This window comes from Bufo bufo, chromosome 7 (genome assembly GCF_905171765.1).
Source record: "Bufo bufo chromosome 7, aBufBuf1.1, whole genome shotgun sequence".
In the NCBI taxonomy this organism is placed as follows: domain Eukaryota; kingdom Metazoa; phylum Chordata; class Amphibia; order Anura; family Bufonidae; genus Bufo; species Bufo bufo.
Genome location: NC_053395.1, coordinates 185,413,677 through 185,425,983, shown reverse-complemented (window position 1 = coordinate 185,425,983; position 12,307 = coordinate 185,413,677). Strand labels below are relative to the sequence as shown.

General features: G+C 41.8%; 1 protein-coding gene across 3 annotated transcripts in view; it reads left to right on the top strand.

Annotated features, from left to right (window-relative positions):
* The window catches only part of LOC121008125 (rap guanine nucleotide exchange factor 4-like), a 198,810-nt gene that overhangs the window by 168,042 nt on the left and 18,461 nt on the right, over positions 1–12,307 (top strand). For all 3 annotated transcript variants that reach the window (XM_040440478.1, XM_040440479.1, XM_040440480.1), the window contains 4 exons: positions 108–233; positions 2,105–2,283; positions 4,806–4,896; positions 10,579–10,629. In XM_040440478.1, the coding sequence (XP_040296412.1) occupies positions 108–233; positions 2,105–2,283; positions 4,806–4,896; positions 10,579–10,629 (447 nt within the window). The remainder of the gene's footprint in view (positions 1–107; positions 234–2,104; positions 2,284–4,805; positions 4,897–10,578; positions 10,630–12,307) is intronic.

The window sequence follows — 12,307 nt, the reverse complement described above, 5'->3', positions numbered from 1 at the left end:
GAGGCAACAGGTCCTCTTTATCTAATATTGTTCATGACATTGACTTATTCAAAATGTAATGGGTTTGTGTCATGGTTTATCCATAATGTTCTTTCTGTGTAATTTAGACACCACTTACAGAACAGGAAGGACCATCTACCGGTACTATGTCAACATTTGAACTTATGAGTTCAAAGGATTTAGCTTACCAGATGACGATCCATGACTGGGACCTCTTCAACTGCGTTCACGAGGTGTGCGGAATGTATCTATGATATGTCTGCAATATTTTATTATTTTCAGCACTGCACCAAAAACATTTTGCCAGAGATCTTTGAAAATTAAAGGGGGTGTCCAGCCTTTACTAAGTGATGGCCTATCCTCAGTCCACCTTGACTTCACCGATCAGCTAGCAATGGCCTATCCTGAGAATAGGCTGTCACCTAATAAAGGCTGGTCAACCCCTTTAATAAAATGGTGGATATCTCTATTACTTATGTTTGAGCATTTCTTGTTAAATTTGGTTAAAGGCTATGTACACTTTCTGGAGCATTTTTCATGATTGCATTTTACCCATTTTTGGCTAATCTAATTTTTCAATTAGTCTTTATTTTAAATGTTCAGCCGTTTCTGAGATACAAGGGTTAAAAATCAGTCTGTTTGCAAGCTGTTATAAACACTCATTATAGCTAAAGTCTAAATCATGAAACTGATAAGAAAATGGCTTAAAGAGGCTGTGTCACCAGGATCAACCCTATTAAACCAGACATATAGCCTGCTAGGGTTGATGTAGCTGTATAAAACGATACCTGTATTTAAAAAAAAAATTGTAGGTGCCAGCGTTGTGGAGAAATGTTTTTGCAAAAGAGCCACTGGAGCACCAAGAGGCGGACTTATGCGATTTAAGCACCACTCCAGCAATGCCGCTGGTCCTCCAAACACGTACTATGTTAGCTAACGATTGCGCAGGAGCGAGAACTCAGTGCTAGAAGTCTAGCGCTGTCAATCTAAGGGAAACGTGGGGAGGGCATATTTGGAGCACCCGTGGTGTCGCTGGAGTGGTGTATAAACCACATAAGCCTGTCTCTTGGTGCTCCAATGGCTCATTTGCATAAAAATAAAAGTCTACATTTTGCAACAACGCTGGCACCTACAAAAAAAATACAGGTATTGTTTTACCCAGCTACAGCAACCCTACCATGCTATATACCTGGTTTAATAGGGTTGATCCTGGTGGCACAGCTTCTTTAAGCCATATTCTTATCAGTTTGATAAGACTCTAGCTATAATGAGTGTTTATGAGGTCAGGAGATAAGAGCAATACAAGAGTTGTTGTATCGAAGAAAAGGCAGAACATTATAAAAAAAGGCCAATTAAAACAAATGAGTTATTTATTTTTTAGCCCAAAATCAATAAAAATAAATTGCCTTAAAAGGTATCCCTAACCTTTAAAGTGGTTGTGACCCTTCAAGCAAGTGGCATTTATTATGTAAAGAAAGTTAATACAAGCCACCTACTAATATACTGTGATTGTCCATATTGCTTCCTTTGCTGGCTGGATTAATTTTTCCATCACATTATACACTGCTCGTTTCCAGCCAGCAAAGGAGGCAATATGGACAATCACAATACATTAGTAAGTATTAACTTTCTCTACATGATAAATGCTATTAACTGAAGTGAGACGACCCCTTTAAGAGCACATCCATTACAGTGCACATGTTTAATGATTGGTATAGCAACAATATGACATAAGAAGAAGGCTGGTTAAAGCATAGCATTAGTTAACTAAAGTTTAAAGCCATGATGCACAAAGAAGTTATAGAATTTAGGTGGAGTAACATTTTAAATAGAATCAAGTTGGAGCTTGAGCATGAGCTATGTGAGTATGAAGCTGATATGCCATTAGATCTACTCTCCCATGGTATAGCAGAGCTGCCTATAGGCCCTTGATTTGATTACATCCTTTGCACCTACTTTTGATGTGTTATAGTATTATGGGTACTGTCTTTTAGAATTGCTGATTATATGTCATAACTAAAAACATCCCAATATCATAATGAGGACAATTATACATTTCATATCCTTTGGAGATAATTGTGTGTTAAACGTTTCCTGCCTGCAGCTGGAGCTGATCTATCACACCTTCGGAAGGCAGAATTTTAAAAAGACAACAGCCAATTTGGACCTCTTCCTGAGACGTTTCAATGAAATCCAATTCTGGGTTGTGACCGAAATTTGCCTGTGCCCTCAGCTCAGCAAGCGCGTACAACTCCTGAAGAAATTTATTAAAATTGCTGCCCAGTAAGTACTTTTTAAAGCAAATTTTCAAAAGTGTAAAAAAAAAAAAAATATCCAATCGGTTTTATATTTTAAGTGACTTTTAAGGCCATTTACGACTTTTTAATAAAGGTATCTAAGTGAATTTTTTTTTCCCAACGGCCTCTAGAAAATAGTTTCTGTTTAGATGAGGGACCGACTGCATATCCACAGTAGGCCAGCAGCATGACCTCTGACAGCCTGGTACTGCACTCCTATGGCTTGTCTATTTATGCCCGCTGGTTAGCAGGCTGCTGGGTTTTTTTTTTCCCCCTCTCAAAATCCTTTTCCCTTTCAGCAATTGCATTAAAAAAAAAAAATACTAAAGGTGTTTTTCTTCTGCCGTTTACAGCCTCAAAAAGCAGCAGGGCACTGAAAAGAAACAAAAATCCTTTAAAGACATAAATTTCAAAATGTGTTCACGGTCCGCAGCGGGATCCAGGAAAATACTTAATTACGACCAATTAAAAATATAACAATCCCCAAAGACAATGGAATTCAGAGAAAAAAAATCCTTAAACAGAAATTTGAAAGTGCACAGCAAACAAAAAGACAGAGCGCTAAGTGCAGCAGCCCAGTAAGTCTGGCTGAAGTCGTGTTTTTATCCTTCTAATGTGGTTAATTTAGTCTTAGAACCAAGGTAACTGTTTACTTTTATTTTACTAGACCTTGCGCGGGGCTAAAAATAAAAAAAGGCTAAGTGTACCTTTTAGTGCTGGGGGCTCCCACCGAGAGTTCCAAAGCGCAAATTTAAGGAGACAAAAGCCGAGTTGGCATAAATTAAACCCTATTTCGATGCTGATTCTCTTAAAGTGACCTCACACAGGATTTCTTCTACAACTTAGGCCGTAATTTACAGGATCATGCTCAATTTTAGTTTAACAAAGCAAATATAGATTGGTTGCTCAATATATCCATTTTTCAAGATATTAAAATAAGACTAATTACTTTATACCTTGTTATGGCTATGAACATCTTTGGTTGCAATTTTTTATTATTGCATTTTCCTTATTCAGAGATAGGAATCCTTTTTTTCAATTGGTCTATATTTTTTTTAAAAAATCAACAATTTTTCCTCTGCAGCTTTCACTTTGCATTTGCAGACAGTTGCATCTACTTCACAGTGAATCCGTCAGGGAGCTGCTCTGACAGCTCCATCTGTAGCCCTTCACTATGCTTTGCTGACAGATCAAAATGTTGAGTTCATAATTTATTTATTTATTTTTACAGTTACCTTTATTAACAACATGGCAACCTAGAGACAGGCAGCCATTTTTACAAATCACATTTAAACAGGCAGCCATGTAAACACATACAGTGAAGTAGTTGTTGTAATTGCTACAATGGTTTCTGCCATGTAACACTGTTGCTTACTGAATGTTTGTGGGATGTCACATGACTAATGCCATGTTTCAGTTAGGCCATGAATGCATTACCCAGAAATAAAATCACAGAAATATAGTGGCAAATATGGTGGAACTGCTCAAACCCCAAACACTGTAGCGTCTTTCTCATTGGGGGAGCAGTCCCACCGCATGTGGACCGCAGCAAACGACCATCCCCAGCAAAAAATGCATACAATGGAGGATGCCGGCGCGGTCCACATGCACCACAAAGGGATCCTACACAAAACGGAGCATTGTGCGGATGAAAATATAATTATATAAATCACAGAAAAAAATGCACCAAACTGATATGCCACTGACTATACTAGCTAGTCATACAAGCAGGTATTAAAAGCTGAGACTTTTGCCAATATATTCCTATCAGGAACACATCGGAGCCCCTCATGCACCACGTCACGGTCTCTCAGCATGGCTAATTCATGGGCTATACTATTCCACGATGCAGATAGGGGTCAACAAACTGATATAAGAGAGAAAATTTTGAATACTTTTTTTTTCTCCCTATTATATAAACAAATTTAAAAAATGGAATTTCCCTTTAAGTGGCATCAAATGAGAACTGGTCGCTAGCCCTTGAGGGTGACTTTTTTTTTTTTCCTACACATTTTTCCCAAAGGAACGTCTCCTCTTTTCTTATTGTTACATTGGTCTTATGTCTGACCTAGGCATACTACTTACTCTCTCCCAGAGGCATAGCTAAAGGCTCATGGACCCTGGTGCAAGAGTTCAGCTTGGGGCCCCCCTTTCCTCAGTGCTTTGTGGATAGGGGCAGGGGAGCATATAGCTTTCATGCTGCCTAAGGCAAAATTAAAATGGAATACCACCATACACATCTTCTTATGCGTCACAAGGGTCTTTTGGCCCCCTGAGGCTCCTTGGCCCAGTAACAACTGCTTCCTCTGCCCTCTCCCCTCACCTTCTTCTGGAGTAAAATTTCTCTATCCATAATTTATTTTAATTTTTTTATAGGAATGAACTGTAATCTGGGTTCACCACTGGAAGTCTTCCTCAGTGTGGGACTCCATAGATTACATATCTCATGTTATTTTTGCAATCATTTAGTGTTAAAATTAATCATTTATTTAATTTAATTTTTTTCAGTTGCAAGGAGTACAAAAATCTAAACTCTTTCTTCGCCATTGTCATGGGACTGAGTAACGTGGCAGTGAGCCGACTGTCATTAACATGGGAGGTAAGTAGATGTAAGGACTGGCTCCTCAGCTCAGCGTTTCTGGAAGAGGACATTGAGGAAAAATTATATATACCTTTTTAATATGTGCAAAAATATGTTTGAAATCAGTATGCAAAATATAGTTGAAAAATTGTAGGAATTGCATGAGATGGAATGAGGCGGGATGAATCACTTGCTGAAGGGAACACTCAAAAGGTTCTGAACGGACTCTACCGATACTCATACAAGGTGTCAAGACACCCATGCCCCTTCCCCCTTCAACTGGTAACACCCAGTAGGACCTTTATTGCAGACTGCTGGTATTTCATTCATAAACCCATAGAAGGAATAATAGAGGAAAGGCAACATGGAGTCGTAAAAAAGAGGCTCTAAAATTCTTATTTCATGCAGAATGCAAATAATTACCACAACAAGCATGTCAGGAGAGGTGACAGCTCCTCTCTAAGCAATTCCTATTCTTCACAGTGAATTAGACATCATACTTGGAATTAAAGGGGTTGTGCCCAAATTTTAAATTATGCCCTATCCACAGGATAGGGGATAACTAGCTGATCGTTGTGGGTCCAAAAGCTGGGAACTCCACCAATCCTAAGAATGGGGGTCCCGTTTCCCTGTTATGATGGAGCGACAGGGCGAGCATGCACCCTGCTACTCAGATCATTCTCTATGGGAGCGCTAGAGATAGACGAGTGCTGTACTCGGCTATCTCCAGCACTCCTATAGAGAATGAATGGAGTGGCAGTGCGCATTTATGACCTGCTGCTCCATCATAACTGGGGAACAGGACCCCATTCTCGGGATATGTGGGGGTCCCAGCATTTGGACTCCCAGAAATCTTGTGGATAGGGAATAACTTATAAACTTGGAACAACCCTTTTAAGGCTAGATTGATTGGGGGAAGCCGCAGAGCAAAAAGTATAGATATATTACAGTGCTCATATACAATGGCAGGTCCAAACTCTCATGTTTGTGCCCAGGAGTGTGTGGTGGTGACTAATTGTATGGACAAAGGCCCCGTTAACCTCCCTAAAATCTATCTCTGGCTGGAATATTTTATTAGTCATATTCCAGGTCCAGAATGAAATCGATCAGATTCTAGGCAGCATCAACAAATGCCATTAAAGGGGTGGGGGGGGGGGGGGGGTGTCCAGTTTACTTAACCCGTTTTCATACACCCTATTAGGTTCTGTGTTAGAGGAAAGTCCTCTGTTCATGATCCTTATCTTTTTACCAAAGTTGAGAACCGTTGCAAAGATCGGCTCTCATCTGTAGGACCTGCATTACACAGACATCCCAGTGATTTGAAGGGAACCGTGTAATGCTTTATTTCCCCTGTGGTGGCGCTGTGGGAAAACTGAACACCCACTTCCAGGTTTCCACATTTTTTTTTTTTTTTTTACAGCTGATCACTAGGGGTTGCTTGCTGCTCTGCTTTTTGCCATAGCACCATTTTTGCAAGTAGTTAACAGTCCAAAGCGGAGAACCCCTTTAATGACCATATTTGAGGAAAATCTTAGTTTTATTGTGTCACTTTACCTACCACAACATAGATGATATCAGCGAAAAATGCATTCACAATCATTGAGTTACTATTAAAACGAAGTCAGCACTTGCTTATTACCTATGAAGAGCAGTCAAGGATCCTGAACCGGAGCGCAGCAAAACTGTTCTCTCTGGAGGACACACATCCCACTTATTAAATCAAGCGCCCGCTGCTTATCAAAGATCACCTTCTCTAAAGTCACATTCTCTGTGGGCATCCCCTTTAATAGTTCTAGTTAAACATTTGCAATAGCCTAAAGTATGTGGAATAGACGAGAATGAATATCTGCAGTGTTATCTCTTCAGAACTGTGCTTCTTACCAGCAAGAACATCCGGTAGGCTGAACTCAGCCACCCCAGCTCTTGATATTCTTCTCATCTGCATGAAAACAGCTTTTATAATTGATTCCTTGCAGAATAATATGAGCAGAATCCGATTTGCTTGCCTGTCATTTTTATCTTCCCCCTAGTTCTGAGATGCCATATTTTCCTGGATCTGCTCTCTAATCATTTGCACTAGTTTTCATTCCCCAATTATTGCTCAGACAATTTAGATGGGAAAATGTTTACTGATCGCACTGATTGTTGCTCATAAGTCATAATGCCAATGTGATTAGTATTTCAATGTTTTCACAGTTGGCTTGTGAATATTACAATGCAATTACCATTGACAGATGCATACGCATAAAGAATGCGATTTTTTTTATTTTTTTCCTGCACTTGGCAAATCAGAAAATAATAATTGTGTTTTTGTTTATGGCACAAGTTAGTTACAGCAACAAGGTTACAAATATCAATATTAACCGTACACCAACTGCGCCAATTTATATTAATTTTAAGAAACACGGCAGAGTTTATTATCATGAACATAATAACACCGTATTCAGCGGGGAATCCAAAAAGCCCTGCAACTACTTAGAAAGCAGGCCTGGAATGTGATGTACTAACCTGATGCCTAGAGGCCCAGTATCTGGGTACTAAATGGCTGGTAGTATGGTGGCACAGCAACAGAGATCCTGGGCCCCTTACCATGAGCTTCTATAATACTGCTGTGTGCCTAAGGCTACATTCACCTCTCTGGTAAACGTATCCGGCAGGTTGTTCCGGCAGAGAACAGCTTGCCGCAGTTCACCGGATCCGGCAGTGCCAGTTTCCCCCATAGACTATAATGGGAGCCGATGGGGATCCTGCTACATTTTTTGTCTGGCCAAAACCTGGCACTCATACTGGAAAAGGGATGAAACCGCGCCAGATCCCATTATAGTCTATGGAGTCCTGCGGTGAGCAGCAGCATTGGGCCATGCCAGATCCGGTGAACTCTGGCAAGCTGTTCTCTGCCAGATTAGTTTACCGCAGATGTAAATGTAACCTAAAGGGGCTGTCCACTTTCAGGAGGAATCCAGATAATTCTCCGGCAGGCTCTATTTACCCGGCTGCGGTGGTCATGTCACATCAGCAACATGTGGTCTTCGCAATGGACCCAACAAGACCAGCTACCGGTGACATCACCACTGTGGATAGGTAGATAGAGCTAAACTGGGAGAACCGGAGCGACAGCATGGGATATCAGGTAAGTACTTACCAGTTCTTTATTGCAGGCGGATCCCAAGGGTTGTTCGGTTTCCTCTTAAAATAGTAGGCACCTGCCTATGGGCAGTTCTCTGAATGTATACATTGCTATCTATAATTATAAGTTTGCATAAACAGGGGAAGAAGATATTTATACACAGTATAGCACAGGTTAGTATAATATTGTATGTAAGGGTAATGTACGTATCATAGAGGCAGACCATGCAGCTGCTATGGGGCTCATGGAGATGGGGCTTATTCCCAGTTTGTCTCCTCCCCCTTTTAATGGTTAGTGATAAACTGCACAGGAATGTGATCTCCACGGCTGCCATGTTTTCAGACAAATAAGTGGAAAACGCACCCAAGTCATGGAAGTGGATGGACCGCCTGCTGCAGGTGGTTAGAAGTGTGGTTGGTGCGGCCTCATTTTTATTATTTCTTTTACAAGTCTTCTTGTCTTCTATGTACGCCATTGATCACATGGTCTGCAGTAACTGCATTGTGTGGGAATAAAGTGCACTTGTAGGTAATGTTCTCAAACGTGAATTTTGCACTAATTGAAGTGTGTTCTGAGTCAATGTCCCGTAGATTAATGAATTCCCAAAGCACACTAAATTATTTAACTCAACTTTTTTAGAAAATTAATTTTGACTTATCTGGCACAGATCCTGGACTTATGGGTGATGAGACAGTACCGCTGACAATAGATTTAATTGTAATTATAAATCTCCAGCAGAGGTGGGTTAAACTTTGTATCCTTAGGCATAAAGCTACAAAACATAAAGGAAATATCACTATACTACATAAACTGAAGTCACCTGCACTGCTCTGTAGAATGATGTGGATGGACAGAGGTCTAGGACTAGTAATAAATGCTGTCATTGTCCTCAGCAAATTGAAGAGGAGGCATATGTCACATACAGGCTCATAGCTGTGCCAGTTTCATAATGTAGTAACTTTACTTACAGATGCATTCACTTATTGGCAATTGTTAGGGTACGGCCTGTAACAGCGGCTGCTGTTCCCCCGCTTACCGCCGTGGTCCTCAGCGGTGATCCTTCCGTCCACCTCTGCAGCCCTGGGCTCTGTTGCTGTAGGTGCTGTGGTGCTGAGGATTCCGCTCCACAGGTTCCACTCAGCCCCGGCCACAGCATGCTTGATGCTGGTTTCTTGTTACACTGCCCTAGGGGCGGCACAAATCACTTCCTGGGCTGCATGGGTTGGGTCATGTGACCTCGCTGACCAACCCAGGCTCTCCTGCAGGTACTAAAGTGGCTCAGCCCCCTTCCCAAATGCCTCAGTGTCAAGGTCCTTGTGTTTGCTAAGCTCCTGATACTCACGTGTGCTCCTGACTATTACGTTGTTCCTGGATTCTGCTTCTCGTCTGATCCCTGTCTGCTTGCCTGGACTCTCCTGTTGCCGACCCGGATTGCCTGACCTGTTCCTGTGCCGCCTGCCCTGAACTTTTGCCTGCCTGACTACGCTTGTACTTCTGGTACCTACTCAGGTACCTCCTGGTCTGCCTGGACCAGCTACCACTGACTTGGGGATTGCTCTGGAGTAGCCCCTGGCAACTACCCGAATGGCTCAAGTCTATCCTCACCATCTGAGGCTCAAGTGAAAATCATGTAGTTGCTTAGACACGCCCCTCCAGAGTATAGCCAGTCAGTGGCACAGTGGGTTCACACCCGCTGATCCGTGACACGGCCACACAGTCAGGTTTCCTGGTGCCAAAATCAGGGGTGAATCATAAAAGGAGAGAAAGTATAAAGGACTGATATGACTCCTCCACTTTTCTCAGAGTCTGACACAATAATTGGGGGCTCGGCCACCACAGGCACATGAGTTCCAGTTAAATACAGCAGGATATGTAATTTTTGGGGTAATGTAATGTGGGACCCTAATAAATGCCTTTGATTTGCAGCCGAACAGCCTTACCCTGTTCCCAGAAATGGTGGAGCCATAAAAGACTCAAAGGGGTTGTCCCACTACAGCAAATGTAGAGAAAGTTAATACATGTACAGAAAGTTAATACATGTGATTGTCTATATACGGTAGCTTTTTTTGCTGGCTTAATTCGTTTTTCCACCACATTATGCACTGCTCGTTTCCAGGGGTTACGACCACCCTCTAATCCAACTGCGGTGGCCGTGCTTGCACACTATAGGATAAAGTGCTGGCCTCTCTGGTGGCCGGGACCCTGAGAGACCCTTGTATCTGCTCTGTAGAGGTGGCCAAAACCCCTGGAAACGAGCAGTGTATAATGTGATGTAAAGTTGAATCCACGCAGCAAATAAGGCAATATGGAGAATCAAAATACATTAGTAATTGCTTTGTATTAACTTTGTCTACATGATAAATGCCATTTGCTGAAGTTCACCGGATCCGGCGAACAGATTGGGAGGGCCGGCAAGGGTTATTTTACCACATAATTTACAATATTATCAAGTAACGTGTTTTACTTTTCTGTGTATGATGTTTTATTTGTAATTAAAAGTATCTTTTCATAATTAGGTATTGAACAGTCACAAAGCTTAGTCCTCCCTTATAAATACTGATTATGTCTTGTAGAAACTTCCAAGCAAATTCAAGAAGATCTATGCAGAATTTGAAAATTTAATGGTGAGTAAAGTGTGTGCTAGTATGTGTTTTATAGTGTTTGTGCTCCATAGTTTTTTGAGATTTCAGTGACATGAACTTTCCATTTTGACAGGAAATATTTAGTTTTAGTGTGAGGACACAATGAACTGCTTCACCCTCTTCCATTATAAGAAGGAAAGAAAAGGAACACACACAGATTTTATTATACTTGGTCTTAGGGTGCCCAAATACATTAGAATAATGTTGACTGAACCCGCTAGTTTTCATCCCGGCTGACTATCTGGCAGCAGCTTATTCCTCTTCGCCTTTTTAAGAGCACATGCATGCTTGGTAAGCCATAGACAAAAGATTGTTTTCTGCAGATCACTAGAAGAATCCGCCAACTTTAGTCACATCTACTATAACTCTAATTTGTATGACCACCACATACATTGGACTGAGAGCAAATTTCACCAAATTTGTCTGGTTTTGCCAATGTTTTGCAGACAAGTATTTTATGTCTATGGCCAGCTTTACCCATTGTCAGAAATGAGCAAGTTTAGGTCACACACTTAAGGTGGCTAAATGGCTATTTCTTATGGTTCCTCCATACACATGCACGCCAAATACGCACGTGTCCACAATGGAGAGAGGGAAGTAACCTGCTGCCAGACATCTCTTGCAGTGGCTTATCTCCCATGAGAACAAAGGACAGATTATGTTGAAATCGAAGATGCCTAAAGGTGGATTTAGACGGGATGATTCTGCAGCCGATTGGCGGGAAGGAAGCGTTCCTTCCCGACGGTCAGATGCTCGTTCAGTGAAGGAGACCGCAGCATTTACATGCTGAGATCTCCTTCAGTGTATGAGGACGAGCGATCACTATTGCAATCCCTCGTCCTCATACAGAATCATTGTTTTTGAGCAGCAGATCGCTGTTTAGACCACACAATCTGCTGCCCAGAAGCCATGATCGGTGTTGCCTGCATGAATAATACCATCACCCGATGAACAATCATTTCACTCGTTCATTGGGTGATCGGCAGCACAGTTACATGGGCAGATTGTTGGGAATGACCGTTCGCAGGAACGGTCGTTCACTATGATCTGGATGATTATTGGCTCATGTAAATGCAGCTTACAGGGATCCTGTCATCAGCTTTATGCTGACCTCACTGAGGGCAGTATAAAATAGTGACAGAAATGCAGATTTTTTGCGGTGTGTCACTCATGAGCTAAAAGTAAGTGATTGCCGAGAACCAGCATCATAATCATTGCAGCCCAGGCCTTGAAAAGAGTCAGATCTACCTGAGAAGAGTCCTGGTTATTCATAATCTCCTGCTCTCCCGCCATCTGCTGATGATTGGCAGTTCTCTCCTAGAGAGAAAGGGAGAAAACTAGGTAGGAGACTGTCAGCCATCAGCAGGAGAGCAGGAATTCATGAATAACCAGGACTCTTCTCAGGTAGATTTGACTCTTTTCCAGGCCCAGTCTGCAATGATTGTGATGTTGGTTCTCGGCAACTACTTACTTTTAAATGACAGACCGCTGAAATCAACTCACCTGTCTCTACTTTATGCTGCTGTTAGTACGGGCTGCATAAAGGTGATGACAGGTTCCCTTTAATGCATCATTTCTCCAACATCTGCCATTGGTGGACAGTCAGAAAACCTTCATGCACAACAAATGGTGTCAGCTGGTCCCACTGAAATCGATGGGT